Raw genomic sequence first — 16,843 nt, forward strand, 5'->3', positions numbered from 1 at the left:
AACAGATTTTCCATTAGGGATATCCTTAGGGAATTCAGGGTTTCCTTTCTCTACTTCTCCCGAGAAAGAAATCAGACATTGTTAATAATATCACTATAATCTTCACTCTCTTCTCAACTGATATTGATTTGAGGTCCATATTGTAAAACTGCCAATTGACCCAAGTGAACTACCTTCTCTGGGAATGCATGTGTCAGCTAAACTGAGAAGAATGTTTCTCTAATCTTGCTTGGTTACAATGAGCACAAAGGCTCATAAACAAAATATTTTCCATATAGAATCTGTAGATGACCATATATGTTTAACAGACTTGTACTTCAGTGCCAAAAAGCCACTTTGAACAAACAAATCCTATACTCAACGTCCAAATTAAGGCAAAATGGCTGAATACACATTATTTCTTGTGTATATCAGAGGCCAGAGAATAAAAATGCTGAAAGGTGCATGATGCAAGAACAGTGTAACAATATACTTGGAATGATGAAATTTAATTTTTGGACACAATGACATCATTCAGTTTTGAGTTTCTCCATAACGCTGCGCGCTGGCGTGAGTTCACTGAGGGTCACGTGCTCGGTTCTTAAGTGGAACGTCATGACGTCACGAGTAACAGCTGGATGGAATGTTGATACAATGGCCGCGGTGTTCTATAGGCTAATGTCTCGGTGTAGCCGCTTGTCCAGGTAATCTACATGAAACTGTTACTTCATTCCCTTTGGTCTGTCTGGACAGAGTTTTCAGAGCTGGACACGTTCGGACATGTGAAACTGTAAGAATGTCGGTGAAGCGCTCTGCTCTACCGCCCCACTGCCGGGTTTAACTTTTTTTTGTTGTCTTTCAGAAGGGCTTTCCCCTTGGCTCTGTACCACAGCAGAAGCCCCAGTAGAAGGTGGCAGAGAGTGGCCCTGGGACTGGGAGCAACGCTGGCCGCTATTCCCATTTCACAGGTATAGGTACAATCTATCCAGTTGTTAAGTTGTGCGTTGGAGAGAGATAGTAGTTCAGACCTGTAAATGCTAATGACGAATGTGGAAGTTGAATATTTGAGAGAGGCAATAGTAGCATATAACCTGATGAATTATACAAAGTCTTTGATTGTCATTAATTATTAAATTAATTATTATTAAATTTTGACTATTAAAGTCAAAACCTCTCCACACATTTTAGGCCTGATCTGTGTACACTAATAATTGATACAGCTTCATATTGTTGATGACTTATTTAGTCACTGAAGGATATCGCTGTGACATGAGCTGATATCATTTTGAAAACAAGTATTCAATGCCTGCATTCTTCAGATAGTTTTGTTCAGTACTGCAATCCAAGGATGCAGGATACCAGTGGGTCTCGTGCAGGGTTACAAAGTAATGAAAATGGTGGGCAGGAAAAGACCAAGGCTGCCCCACGCAGTGAAGCATTGGGATTAAATGTTATGTCATTGTGTTTTTCATTGCTGTAAAAGTTTTGGGATGTTGTGAAAGATGTATGTGGTGGAAGTTACTGCCTGGGAGAGGCAGTGAACAGAAAAACCCAAGGTCAGGTTGGGAGAATAAAATCTGCAAAATTCCTCTCTGACTCTCTTACACCATCATAACTAGTCCAGGCAACTACATTGACCACTCTTGAATTGCCTGTTGCCTTGTCCTAATTCATGATCTCTGTCCCACCCAGGAATTTGTCTTGCTCACTTTTGTAGGTATAGTGCTCACTGAGCAAACTGACCATGTCTTCCATTGTTTTACGATCCTTTAGGAGAAGTTGAATATATGAGAGAGGCAATGCACCTAGCCTTAATCTTGCATAACTTAATAGTATACATACTGCTTCAATTGGAGCACAATCTAGTAGTTTGACTACCTGTACATATCTGTCAAATCACTCTGAAGTGAAAAGACCCAGCCTTTTAAGCGTATCTAAGGTTGTTTAAGCTGGGAACCGTTCTTGTGATCCTCTTCTGCACCTTGTCAAAAGCTGTTACATCCCACCATTTGAGTGGACCAAAACTAGACTGAGTATTCTAAATGTGATCTAACTTAGTTCTTGTAAATAGACAAACTGTTGTGCCTTATTTTATATTGAATATTACAACCTAATCCCCTGTCTGCTTTGGCAACAACTTGTCGGCATTGGTCATGAACATTTGGAAAATTATGAACCATAATGCTGAGATAGGTGACCTAATATTTGCTGACTCCTTCACGTATGTACTCAGCTTTTATTTCTTGCCTTTTTTCAAACTGAAGGATGCACAAGATGTATATCTAGGATTGTAGTTTTGCTGCTGAGGAATATGTGGGCCAAGTTGGCAGGTCTTCCCCAATTTTTCCACTCCTCAGTCTTCCAGTGCATTGACTTCCCCATGGGAGGCCATTTGCTCTTCATATTCCCTCCTCTCTGTCACAGGAGCAGAGAGGATGCCTGAAGTGAGTAGAGAAATGATGGCGTTTGGGAGCAGTGGAGGTAGACAATTTAAAATAAACATAGGGACAACACTTCATAATTAATAAAATGTCTTCAAAGACAAATATTATATTAAGCAACAACCATGATTTATTTATCCTGTATGGCAGGGATATCCAAAATGGTTTGTGGGCATATATGCTCTCCTCTCCCAAGGCCTGGATATCTGATCTTTGAAGCTCAGGAAACTGAATCCTATTGATGCTTATTTCTTATTCTGAGTTGTCTTGTTTAATACCCTGTCATGGTATCTCTTTTATATTATTTCATTGGGTGTGGGTGTCGCTGGCTAGGCCAGCGTTTGTTGCTCATCCATTATTACCTTTGAGAAAGTGGTGGTGTGCCTGTATACAGAGCTGCGTGGTTTAGGTAATGGGTTTGAAATCCTTTAGAATTTCCTGATACAGGTTCAGATCCTGCCAGACTACCTCTTGAACCGCTGCAGGCCCTGTGGCCAACAGGGCTGTTAGGGAGGGAGTTCCAGGAATTTGAACCAATGACAGTGAAGGAAGTTCGATATAGTCACAAGTCAGGACAGTGTGTGGTTTGCAGGGGACCTTGCAGGCGATGGTGTTCCCATGCGTCTGCTGCACTTGTCCTTCTAGGTGGTTGAGGTCGCAGGTTTGGAAGGTACTGTCAAAGGAATCTTGATGAGTTGCTGCAGTGCATCTTGTATATGGTACACACTGCTGCTACTGTGTACCAGTGGTGGAGGGGATGCTGATCAACCAGACTGGTCCTGGTTGGTGTCAAGCTTCTTGAGTAGTGTTGGAGCCACACTCATTCAGGCAAGTGGAGTGTATTCCATCACACTCCTGACTTGTGCCTTGTAGATGGCGGGCAGGCTTTGAGGAGCCAGGTGAGTTATTCAGTGTGGGGTTGGTTAAGTTTCTGGTCAATGGTAACCCCCAGGATGTTGATGGTGGGTGATCCAGTGATGGTAATGCCATTGAACGTCAGGGGGAGATGGTTAGAACCTCTCTTGTTGGAAATGGTCATTGCCTGACGCTTGACACTTGTGTGGTGCAAATATTACTTGCCACTTGTCAGCCCAAGTCTGAATGTTGTCCAGGTCTTGCTACTTGTGGGCATGGACTGCTTCTGATGATGTCCAAAGTTCTTTGTAGCTCTAAGTTATTGTTGGATGGTAGAGAAGGAGACTGCAGCTGAACAAGCTGGATGACATTTGAAAAGCGGCAATGCAGTGAATGAGCAAAAGATGAGTCAAGCATTCTTGGGCATTTTCATGTCCCGGGTCTTTAATGTGAACTTGCATAGGTCTGAGAGATGTTTTAGGGTGTCTGTTCACAGTATAACACAGAGGAAGCTGCTGCACAGAATGGAAACAATCCTTTTTTTTGCTTTACACCCTGATTTATAAAGGGAAAATTCTAATCACTGCCTCCCACTGTTTATATACTGTAGCTTTCTCTCCTTACACATCTTGCTACCACTTACACCTGAGAGAAGGAGGAGTATCTTCTCAATAGCCATCCACTATAAAGTAGCCTGCAGTGCCTGCTTGACTGCAGATGTACCTTCTATTCCCTCCCCTCGCACCTGTTTGCAGTCTGGAAATATTTCATGCCTCTGCTGTTGAAACAAAGCAGTTCTGCTAAAAGTGGCCTGCTGATGGGCACACTTTACATAGGTACCTGCTGGAACCAACACAGCTACACTGTTGTAACACCCATGTAGATGGGTCGCCATACACACTTCCATTTCTGTTTTCTTGTGCTTGGTTATACTATTTGTTCTTGAGCGGGACAAAGAGAAAAATTGTGCGATAACCTTGTGAATTGTTTTCCACTTTCCATCCCCCACAGCTTGTAGAACCTGTGTTTCTTTTTTTGTAAAACCCTACAGATCCCCTTGCACGTTGATGCAATGTGATCTCTGAACAACATCATGGGTTCGTACATAACCAGGTGCTCCTTGGGCAGAACTTACTACTGTATGTGAGCAAATCCCTTGGATAATGTCAGTACATTGTTGATAAACAATATCTCACTGTGACCATTTATTTTAAGGGGTTTACCTAGTACAAACCAACTTGGGAAAACTCTGCTACATAAATCCAATTTTGCTGTAAGGAATATTTGCAGTTATTTAACTATTAAAAATACTTGGGTTTCCTCCAAAGAAAAATTGCACCTTTCCATCTTGAAATATTTTTGAGATCTACTGTTTACATACAGTTCATCCACTTTGGATGTAGCAACACAAATTTGGCAGGATGCATACACATTGGATTATTAGCATTTCTTGTAGATATTGAATGTTTTTTTGTTATAATTGAATATTAATAAATGCATAATTGGTTTCCTAACAAATAGAAATATATCTGGTGCACTGATTTTTTTTTCCCCTCTAACTTCCCCTATTTTTAATTATTGTTTTTGTTGTTTTTCCACTGCCTCACTGATCTCTCATACCTCCTAATGATTTCCTATTAAATGATTTGCAGATTAGTAAACCCATTGGCCCAGATTTTGTGGTCAGCAGAGGAGGAATGGCATTCGCCTCTCAGTTATGACAGGAAACCCACAAAGTTTATGCAGATTTTTGAGCAGGGAGTTGCTTTAATTGGGCATCTGGCCTAGCACAGTGCCCTCTCCAGGGCAAGTGTGTCGTCTGTGAACTGGACAAGAAACAGAAAGACTTTTCAACCAATCAGATTGTCGAATCCTCACTGAATAAGCAAAGTCTAAACCAGCAAGCATAAATTAGATTTAGATTATGTACAGAAAACTGAAGATTGGAAATGAAATATGGGATTAAGAGAGAAAGATAAGATAGACAGAAAAAGTTTTTTTTAAAAAAAACTTAAAAAACAAATCTCCGGCACTAACTTCTGAATGAATGAGACTCTGCACTTAGAACGTTTATATTTTCAGGGCCAGAGAGGTTGTTTGGCACTAATTATCACTTATCACACCATTAAAAAAAATCATTTACCACTACATTCACCAGACTTAACCTTATCTGGCATGTTTAGTGGGGAAGAACCCTAATTTCATGCTGTTGATGTCTTTCCATTCCAAGTCTAATGGCGACAATCTGTTTTAGCACAGTTTGTGGAGGAGCAGTGTAACTCTGTAGCTCCCAGATTTAATCGCAAGTGTGCAGACTATAGAATTTGCTCCATGGTAATGGTGAGTGCTGATCGTCTCAATGTTATCATTAGTATGAAATCTAAGTCATTTAGCTGTCTTTGTAATTGGGGCTTTTTTCCCCCCATTTATTTTCTTGCACAAATTAAGTTTTCAGTTCTGGTGAAGTGTTGGCACAGGAAACAGTAACTTATTCTAATAATTTAATTGAATGGAATTGATTTATTGTAATGTGCTTATTTATTCTAGATTATTAATTATAATGTTTATATTGTGTATCTATGAATTTGGCCTTTTCCTCTACCAGTTGATGATATCTATACCTTACATTTGCATTTACTTTCTGCCACAGTCTCAATCAACGTCTCTCACTCATGAGGATTTAATCAAACGGGCTGTCTCATTGGTAACTGATGGTGCTAATACCTTTCTGTCACAAACAACACTTGCACTAATTGATGCTTTGACAGAATATACTAAGGTATGTTGAAACAAAATTGTTTTTAGTTTGTTTAAATTTGGGAAAAGGTTACAATTTTATCATTTTTTTCCTGCCTGCGGGAGTTTTCATCATTAGACTCCTTCCTTCAGCTGCAAGGCCAGAGCAACTGCACTTTGCAGTAATTTGAACGTTCATTTGCTACTCTGATAAGTAACTGGCACAGTTTGCCTGAAACCTTTTTTTCCTGCAATGAGGTTTTGGGCTAAAGCAAGGTGCTCTGTCTGGGCATCTTACATTCCTGGTGGTGATTAGGGAAGGTCAGCTTGCCTATCACCTCCACATATTGAGAATCACAGAATAGTATTAGCACACAAGAGGCAGTTTGGCCCATTGAATCTGCAACGTAATTGAAAAGCAGATCCCGTGTTACTAGAACTTTGTCCAAAAAAATTCCTTCTATTTTCTTTGAAGATTTTAATCTTATGAATATGTAACTTTTCATGTAGATTAGTAGAAATTTAAATTATTCAAAACATGACAATAGATAGCTGTACATTAGATTTATTGTTTAGCGAATGCAAATCCCCGGAACCAAGCGATCACCTCCTCATTATCTGAATTTAAGGTGATTAGTCCGCCACTTAGTCTATAGACTAAGATACTCCTCGGCAACATGTAGCATTGTTTGTGTCTCTCCACAAGTGTGTAAGGGGTTTGTACTGAGGCCCCAGTGGTGGAGGTTGGCTGCACAGGGACCCTGACTTGTCTTGAACCTGTTTAGCAAGGACCACTCCTGCCGTGGTAGATCAAAGCCTGTCATTCGACAGGTGGGGTTTGCCACAAACAGCTTATTAGCGACTCCCCATTTTTCGCATTCCTTGGTCCAAAGAATACCTGCTGGTAGACCTTGCTGAGGGAGATTACTCCATGTAGGGCGCCAAGATGGAAGGTGGGCAGTAGGTAGATTGAATATTGTGGAGTGGTAAGTGAGGTACATCACGGATGGTTTCAACCAGCTTATGGGTTTTTGTCAGGACAGGAAGCCAGGGGAGGGGTGTCGAGTGGAGAGTTCCACAGGGATCAGTGCTGGGGCCTCAACTTTTTACAATTTATATAAATAACTTAGATGAAGGGACAGATGGTATGGTTGCTAAATTTGCTGACGACACAAAGATAGGTAGGAGAGTAAGTTGTGAAGAAAACGTAAGGAGGCTGAAAAGTGACATAGGTTAAGTGAGTGGGCAAAGACCTGGCAAATGGAGTATAATGTGGGCAAATGTGAAATTGTCCATTTTGGCAGGAAGAATAAAAAAGAAGCATATTATCTGAATGGCGAGAGCTCTGAGATGCAGAAGGGTCTGGGTGTCCTAGTGCATGAATCACAAACGGTTAGCATGCAGGTACAGCAGGTAATCAGGAAAGCTAATAGGATGTTATAGTTTGTTGTGAGGGGAATTGAATACAAAAGTATTGAGGTTATGCTTCAGTTGTACAGGGCACTGGTGAGACCACATCTGGAGTATTGTGTACTGTTTGTCCTCCTTATTTAAGGAAAGATGAAAATGAGTTAGAAGCAGTTCAGAGAAGGTTTACTAGGTTAATACCAGGAATAGGTGGGTTGTCTTATGAGGAAAGGTTGGACAGGTTAGGCTTGTATCTACCGGAGTTTAGAAGAGTAAAAGGTGACTTGATCGAAACCTTTAAGATGCTGAGGGCTCTTGACAGAGTGGGTGTGGAGAGGATGTTTCCTCTTGTGGGAGAATTTAGAACTAGGGGTCATGGTTTAAAAATAAGGGGTTGCTCATTCAAGACAGATGAGAATTTTTTTCTGGAGGTCATGAGTCTTTGGAACTCTCTTCCTCAAAAGGCAGTGGAAGCAGGGTCTTTGAATATTTTAAGGCACAACTAGATAGATTCTTGATTTAACAAGTGGGGGGTAAAGATTATCGGGGGTAGGCAGGAGGCTACAATCAGATCAGCAATGATCTTATTGAATGGTGGAGCAGGCTTGAAGGGCCAAGTGGCCTACTCCTACTAGTTAGTATGTTCACATGCACGTTGTTGCATTCAATTGAGTGTCAGCAAGATGTTTGTGTGATGACCTGTGCCAGACAGGTGCACAGTACTTTGCTGCAGAGTATGATGGAGCAAGTGCTGAGGTCCAGAGTGTTGTGGCAGCTGCGCACCACATAGATCCAGCAAGTTTGGTTAATGTTATTCCTAATTTTGACCTTTGCTGCTGTTTTCTTCAGATATTCCTGAAAGGACAGAGTCCTATCTAGAGTCACTCCCAAGCATGCTTTAATCTCTGACCATCCATGTAAATATGTAATTCTTTTTTTGGCACTGGCGTTATGGAGGTGGCATACACTGGATATAGTTTTAGTGGAATTCCGTGTAAGTCGCCACGTGCTGCAGTCGTCCATCAACTTTATAACGTCTTCGTTAAGGATCTGGTCCAGAGTGCAGAAGGTTGGGGCTTGGGTGGCGCAACAGATGTCGTCAACATAGATGACCTTAAGGCATGTAGTTGTTTGCAGGTTGTTTGTATATATGTTGAACAGCGTTGGGGCACTGAGCCCTCTGATAGTCTGTTGGCCAATCTTCTCCATACGCTTCTCCCTTGTCCAAATCGTCTGTTGCGAAGGAGTGTTTCAATAACTGTCCTGACCCAGGTTGGAAGCACTCTGGCCTTTGCCTTCCAGGCATCAACAGTCCAAGGAAGATGCGATGGAACTTCCGTAAAGCTGATTGGCAAGAATAGAGCGAGACCTTGGACCGCATCATCATTGTAACTATACCTATACATAAGATACCTGTGGAAGATATATATAAGCATTTTTGTGGTGCCATTCACAAAGCTGCTTGCATAGCCATCCCTCATGGCTACCGACCTATCTATGTCCCATGCCTTGATACAGAGAGCTCTGCATTCTTAAGGGAAAAAGAATCATCTGGTGACCCTGACATAGCAGACCACCTCATCGAGTCTCTCAATGCTGCTTGCTGCACCAGATGGGAAGAAATGACTGCAGGGCTCAATTTCACTCATTCCAGTTGGAAGTGCTGGAGCCTGATTCGCCGCCTTGGAGCAGCCCAAAAATCACCTGTGTTAAATCGTCCATCAGTCGCCCCAAACCAGGTTGCTTGCCACCTGTTCAATGTAGTGAGGACACCATTGGATAAGAAAACAAAATGCCCCATCTGTAATGAGCTGAAAAAACAACACCAGCCAACATGCAGAACACAGCAGTCCTGATCCCTTCAAGTTCACAGAACCGGAGACAGCATTAAGAGATCTGAAATGTGACAAAGTAGCCGGATATGACAACATTGCACCTGAATTCCTGAAACAACTCGGCCCCCTGTGCTCGTGCCAGGCTGACTTAGTTCTACGCAAGAATCATCAGCTCAAACTCACTCCCGAAAGTGTGGTATATGGCAAAAATCATTGCCATACCAAAAACCAGAAAAGATCCACACTTTGACCCATTTCGGTACTCTCTGTGTGCTTTAAGATCTTTTGAGCGACATATCCTGTCTTGTTAGATTAAAGTGCTAGACTAAGGAAACTGAATTTGTCTTTGTTTATGACCTGTTTTCTAAAAGAAATGCCTTGTAATTAATATGTTGATTACTCTAGGCTGTCCACACCCTGATCTCACTTCAGCGGCAGTATACTGGTCTAGTTGGCCATATAAGCGAAAAAGAGGAAGATGCTATTTGGCAAGTCATAATTGAGGCTCGTGTAAAGGTATATTTCAGTGCTTCCTCTCAAATTATATGTATTTTCAAATTACAGTGGGCAGAGAACAATTTCCTCTTTTGGGTTCCCAGCATCAGTAACCAAATTACACCTAACTCAACCTGTGCGGAGTAACCCTTCCTCTATTGTGCTACAACACTGTCCTTTACCCTAACATCAGCACAGCATTCTCTATTTTGCCAGCCATTCCATTTCACACATCAAGTTTGCCGATCTATTTACTGATTAAAGTCATTTTTGTTTGTAGTCCACATGAGCAAGAGGCAAATTTGAAACTGGGCATACTCATTTCATATAGGGGATGGTTGCCAGAAAAGAGAGGGCCTCATCCCATTAGACAAAGCTGGATTTAAATCCAGGTTCCAGAGGTACGAAGATGGTGCATTACCAATGCACAGACTCCTGTAAATAGTTAATATGCAGAAACCACACCAATTCAGAACATATAAACTGAATACACAGATAAAATTGCAATTAAGCATTGTTTATTATGAAATGACTTTTTCTAGTGCCAATTTTCTGAAGTCTCAAGGATATTGCAAATGAGGAAGCCATTCTGCCTGTCCATCCAAAACGTCCCTGAAGTATCTCCAATGCAGCATCTAATTGGTTCTTACGTTATTCTAGGGTTGTCATCTCCACTACTGCGTGGGAAAATCCACACCACGTGTATCGTCACTCCTGGGTGAAATGAAGCTTCCACTTATCCTAAATTTAGTAGTTTGAACCTTGTCATATTCTTCCAAGTAATTTATTAAAATTATTATAATTGTAAGTAATTTAAAAACAAGCTAATTTTTCCCCACAGGGATATATAAAGGGATGTGTATATTTTTAACAAAATTAAATTGAAAACTTTCTGTATTTATTTCTAGGTAAGCTGCAAGTGATTTGTAACTTTTGATATCTTTTTTTAAATTATCTGCAGATGAGCATGTATCGAGAAAAATATCTCAGTTTTGACTCCAAGTGGTTGGCTGCAGTCAGCCTCTCTGAAATGGCAGCAGAAGCTGCATATCAAGCAGGTATTGTGTATACTGAAGCTGTGAAAGAGATGGTTTGGTTGCTTGCTATTTAGTTATAATACGAGAGAAATGTTTTTCAAGTGAAGATATAAATGCCGTGGAAAAAGATATGAGTAATACTCTTTGACTGGAAGAATTGTTTGTACTCAATAAACGTGACTGGAGCATTTCCCTGGAAGACAAATAAGATCATCTCAGTTCGAAGAATGAGGCATTCATCATTAAACATCTGATTAAATGAGAAAATAATTACTATTTTTGTATGTTCTTGCTAATGTGACTCACGGAAACCAAAGGCAACCCTAGGTTAAATATGCAATGTAAATTCTTGGGTAGAATCATTTTAAACATTTATTGTATGTGCGCACACACGCAAACACGCTCTCCAATTGGAATTTAAATTTGTGAGACATATTAGCCAGAAAATTCACTCATTCAGCAGAAATCTATGTATGTACAGAGCAAGAACAGCAACTTGCATTTATATAGCACTTTTGACAAAGTAAAACATTTCAAGGCGCTTCACAGGAGCGTTATCAAACAAAAATCTGACACTGAGCCACCTAGTGAGGTTTACACAGGCGAAAAGCTTGGTCAGGGAATTGGCTTTTAAGCAGTGTCTTAAAGGAGGTCGAGAACATGAAAGGTTTAGGGAGAGGATTTCAGAACTTGGGTCCGAAACAGCTGAAGGCATGGCTATATGTGGTGGGAAAATTCGGGATGTGCAAGAGGCCAAAATTGGAGGAGCACAGATTCCTGGAGGGTTATAGGACTGGCATAGGTCAGAGGTGGGGAGAAGCAAGACCAGTTTTGAATTTGAGGTGTTGTTGGACCAGGATCTAGAGTAGGCCAACAAGCAAAGGAATCAGGAGCAAAAGCCAAATCTACTTATGGAGTGGGAATGCAGGGTAATATTCTATATACTGCACTTGTTTGGTTTCCTTTAGTTTTCCAACTGATTTTGTCTCTTTGGGGAGCAGTGTGGACTCTTGTGAGAAAGCACAATTTCATTACTGTTATGTTGAGTGCTGAGTACGTCTTTCTGGGATTGTGTGTTTTATTCTAGTTGTTATCCTGGAGCTGACAACACTATTTAATTTGGTGGACATTAATGGTGGCACAAATGTGGTCATTTCAAGATTTGAAAATGCAGTAAAAATTTGGTGCCAATTTATAGTCTACCAGCATTGAAAATTCCAATATCAGAAGAGCACCCTTGCTAGACCAGTGTAAATCCCTTCCATTTGTGGCACCAACCATTGTTGAGGTGGGAGATTTATTTATTTGAGTATTGCTGAAAAAATGAGACTTTTTTTGTCAAAGCTTTTTGTCTTGCACTCATCAGGACAATTTGCAAGAAAATAACAATGTCAGGGGAAACGGCATATTTATACTGTATGAGAAGAGAGTGCTGATTGGTTGGCAAGTGGACTCTGGTAGAGGCATTGCCATGGAGAAAGTACCTCCTATACTTGCAAAACTCAAAACTGTCCAACATTAGATGTGATTCCTCGATTGGGCAACATTTGCTAAATGATCCTCAGTGTGCTAAGAATCACGCTGACAACCAATTTAAGATTATCATTTGGGTTTGCAGTGTGGCACATTTTTGTGTACTTGAAGCTACATATATTAATACACAGGGCCCTGTTCTTTGCAGATAGGAAGAACATGTACACACATTGCGCCTGTTTCAGCTAAACAAAATAAGTGACAGCCGTTGGCTGGTTCATTCCCCAGGGCAATATCTTAACCAGAGCTAAGCTGCCTGGTTTAAATTTCAAACAATGCTTGGCAGTTAACTGTCAGTCACCACTCACTGGTGCATTCTCCATGGCAGCGCTTCTACCAATCAGAGTCCACTTGCCAACCAACCAGCACTCTCTTCTCATACAGTATAAATATGCTGTTTCCCTGACATTGGCGTTTTCTTGCGAATTGTTCTGATGAGTGCAAGACGAAAAGCTTTGACAAAAACACCTTTTTTCAGCAATACTCAAGTTCTGTACTACCAAATGACTCTTTATTTATTTAGTGCTAAAATATGGGGGTAATTTAAGTTGTGAACTCCAAGCTATGCATGGTTTGAGTTGAATATAAATATCTCCAATTCTTGTGGTGTCTTGAGACGTCCAGTAGTGTTGAATTTTGGATGGAGTTGTGAACACATATCTGAGTTGAGTATGTACATCCTTTGTTTTCTGTAGGACCCTTGCAATTGTCAGAAAAAATTTGCATTTGGTGCTTGCCGTCCTGGAGATGGAAAGACCAAATGTGACCAAATTTGATCAGATAATTTTGCCTCCTTCCCTTTTTGTTTCCCCTCCCCCTTTGTTATTTCAATGCCACAGGAATAGGATTAAGTTAGTCAGCCCCCTCCACAACCAACACAGTTTTACCATTCAGTTTGACCATGGCTGCTATGTATTTAAATTCCATTGTCTCAGTTCCATCTCCTTTGCAGCCCTTACCCAACACCTGTAGCTGACCCAGCACCTGTAGCCTTTTGCTTAAGAGTTTGCAGATTTTCACCATTCTTTATGTGGACATCCTAAACGGCCTAGCTCTGATTTTAAGATTCTTTCCGCAGGTGCCGATTTGGCCTCAGTAACTGCGCACACACACATTCAGATGGCCCAGAGTCAGGTGGAAGAGATGAAACAACTGGCCCTGAAAGCTGAGGCTAAATTGGCTCAAGTACAGGTGGAAGAAATTCACGTGAAAAGAATAGAAGAGGCTGCAGCAAAAGCCAGCAAAGAGGCTGCAAACCTGCCAGCAAAAGAAGAAGAAATACCCGAACAGTATCTACGGGAAGACTAATCTGTATAGACAAATGATTTGGTACGCTTGAGAATCGAGGAATGTAGCAGTTTCTGCTTATGTGAAGAGTTATGCAAATATTTGTAAATTATACTAATAATTTTTTAATAAACTAAATTCTTTTTGTTGAGATCTTAGAATTAATTAATTAAGGCCATATAAAAATATTCTCTAAATAGAATTGCCAACAGCCGTACCAGCTCTTATCTAATTTAGTCAATGTTTATGTTACGTTAATTGTGTCGATGAGCTGTATTATCTGTCTTCAACGTGTAACCCACAGTGGAAAGTTGTTCTTTATCATTCTCTAATGACTGAAAAGAGACCTTTTTTTTTTTTACCATTTCTTCGGTAATGTTCAAACAGTTCTTAAGCATGCTTCATCATTGAGTTAACCAGAAGGCTGATTTGAGTTAGAACAATGAGGAGTTTTGATGAGCTTTGGGGAGGGTGCGGGAGATCTGCTTCTGATTTTACATTCCGGCTCACCTTGTCTTTACTTTTTTTCCTATAATCCTCCCTTTTAAATATTAAAAAAAGCATACAACCAAATAAAGTGGTTTGGTCCATTGCACTTTCTCCCTAATGTAGCAAACATCATTTAACAAGAACTGATTAATAAAAGCTCCACAATGATAAATCCAAAGATTCCACAGCTTCCAAAAGATAATGAAGTGAAATTTTAGCATATTATCTGAGCTGAACTCACACTTTCAGCTCTGACCAGTTTCATTCTATAGATGACTGAAGTGTGTACGATCAACAAATGTCCATAGAATATTTGATTAGTTTGGATAATCTTTGGTGATAATCTGTCCATCCAGCTGTTTTTTTTTTCATGGTCCATATCTGGGAGGATGAGGGGGAGACAGTATCATCCGAACTCACCTAAAGCTTTCTCCCTCCCATAGTGTTTTCTGGTATATTAGGTGATTACTTTATTTCAGCACTTTTCTAGTTGTGTAAAGCTTGACTACCAATTTTTTTTTAAATTGGAGAGTGATGGATTACCTGTTTAACATGCACGGCCTGGTAGTGCCTAGTGACCAGAGCTCAGCTTTTGCTCAGTCTGGACATTTACATAGTTGTTGTAGTTCACTGTTAACTTCCAAAGGACTATATTGTGGGATGGATTTTTTCAAATTTATTTCCTTTCTACAAATGCTTAGATGTGTCATAAAGTACAAGTGAGAGAAATGTTTGGTTTAGTGTAGCACTATTAAAATCATGTGAACAAACAGGGTTGATTGTGTGATTTTGGAGGAGATGGAGTCATTAGTAGCTGATTGTGTTGCAATAAGCAGCTAATAGTCAGCAAGCTGATATGTTGTGAAGTGCCCATCATTTTAGCTGTGGAATATGCAAATTGGTCTCGTTGGCAACCTTGTAAATAGGTCCCGAGCCATTTGCTCACCGTGCAAACTGACTGCTGAAATAGGGCGCATCAAAGGCATCCTGCAGGATAATGGCTACCCTGATCAGATCATTTTGCGCTATATATCATGAAAACTCATGAACGGTCCTAAGGCCATCACTTTCGGCCCTGAAAAGTGCCTAGTCTACCTCAGATTACCCTGGAAGGGCAAGGTATCTCAAAAATTTGAGCAACAGGTGAAGCTAGCTGTTTCACACTGCTACTATGCAGTAGCAACACGAGTAGTATTTGCCACTAACAGGATGCTGCCGTCAAGCCAAAACGTTCTGCCTATCATGCAAATGAATGTGTATGAATTTCAGTGCCAGTGTGATGCTAGGTACGTAGGCCATACATCCCAAAGACTGGTGCATTGTGTCAAACAGCATGTTCCAGCCACTCTTCGCAGCGGGCAAGGTACAGACCGCACCCAACCAACCTGTTCTTGCAAAACTCAAAACACAGTGTTTAACGTTAGATGCGATTGGCTAAACATTTGCTAAATAATCCTCAATGTGCTAAGAATTACGCTGACAACCAATTAAAGATTGTCAGTCGGGCTTGCAACCTGGTGCATTTGCGTGTGCTGGAAGCTGCATATATTAATACACAGGGCCCTGTTCTTTGCAGACAAGAAGAACATGTACACACATTGTGCCTGGTTCAGCTAAACAAAATAAGTGACAGCCATTCGCTGACTCATTTGTCACTTACCAACCAATCAGCACTCTCTTCACATACAGTATAAATTGTCATTTTCCCCTTTTTATTGGTATTTCTAATGTCCTGATGAGTGCAAGACAGAAAGCTTAGACATGTCTCTTTTTTCAGCAATACTCAAGCTCTGTTCTACCAAACGACTATACGTAAATTTTAGTGAAACTGCCTTAATGATGAGTGTGAAAATCCTGATTTTTAACAATGGTCGATGCTAGTAACATCTGTAATAGGATAACACCAACTGATTTTGGTTGGAGAGAGCACCTTCAAAAATGTCGTTGTTACAGCAGAAGGCTGCACTGTAGCGTTCACTTTCACTGCAGTGGTGATACTTCCAAATGAATACTATCCCATCATGAGGAGTTGAATAATCACTTTGCAATTGATTCTGTTACTGCTGAATGTTGCACATGTGCATCACCAATGCCCTTCAACAGGCAAATAATTGACATTTTTTCATTAGCAACTTGCCTTTATAAAGTGCTTTTCAGCGAGACATCCCAGGGGGCTTCACAGGAATGTTATCAGAGTTTGACACTGAGCCGCCTAAAGAGATATTCGGATGGTTGAGTAGCTTTTAAGGAATGTCTTAAAGCAGGAGAAAGGTGGAGAATTTTAGGGAGTGTATTCCGGAGCTCAAAGTCTAAGCACCTGAGGCATAGCTGCCAATGGTGGTAAGATTAAAATCAGGGATGCAAAAGAGGTAAGACCTGGAGGAATGCAGATATCTCAGATGGTTGTGGGGCTAAAGGAAGTTACTGAGAGGGATGAGGTCATTGAGGAATTTGAAAACAAGGATAAGAATTTTAGCAATGAGATGTCATCAGTCAGTGTTTATCACATGAGTACTAGGTAATCGGGACATTTTAACTCCTCTGTTACAGTGCTACGAATAATAAGTGCCAAATACAGGCTGATTATCTGCATTTATGCTGTCTCCCAATCTACCACTTCTAACCCCTCCCTAAAATTAACAAATGTAGCATTTTTGACCATGTTTTTTTTCACAATACAGAAATATTCTTTATATATCTTATCGCAAATGCATGTGACTATCTTTATAGTTCACATTTGCAATGAACT

The 16,843-nt window shown here is 40.6% G+C and overlaps 1 protein-coding gene across 1 annotated transcript; it reads left to right on the plus strand.

Annotated features, from left to right (window-relative positions):
* Positions 1 to 566: 566 nt before the first annotated feature.
* On the plus strand, positions 567 to 14,864 carry LOC144687708 (diablo IAP-binding mitochondrial protein-like). Its single transcript, XM_078554138.1, has 6 exons — positions 567 to 683; positions 845 to 947; positions 5,926 to 6,054; positions 9,659 to 9,769; positions 10,710 to 10,806; positions 13,397 to 14,864. Exons 1-6 carry the CDS (start codon positions 595 to 597, stop codon positions 13,624 to 13,626), a joined length of 759 nt encoding a protein of 252 aa, XP_078410264.1. The 5' UTR covers positions 567 to 594; the 3' UTR covers positions 13,627 to 14,864.
* The last annotated feature ends 1,979 nt before the right edge of the window (positions 14,865 to 16,843 follow it).

This window comes from Cetorhinus maximus, chromosome 12, assembly GCF_964194155.1.
Source record: "Cetorhinus maximus chromosome 12, sCetMax3.hap1.1, whole genome shotgun sequence".
NCBI classification, from domain to species: domain Eukaryota; kingdom Metazoa; phylum Chordata; class Chondrichthyes; order Lamniformes; family Cetorhinidae; genus Cetorhinus; species Cetorhinus maximus.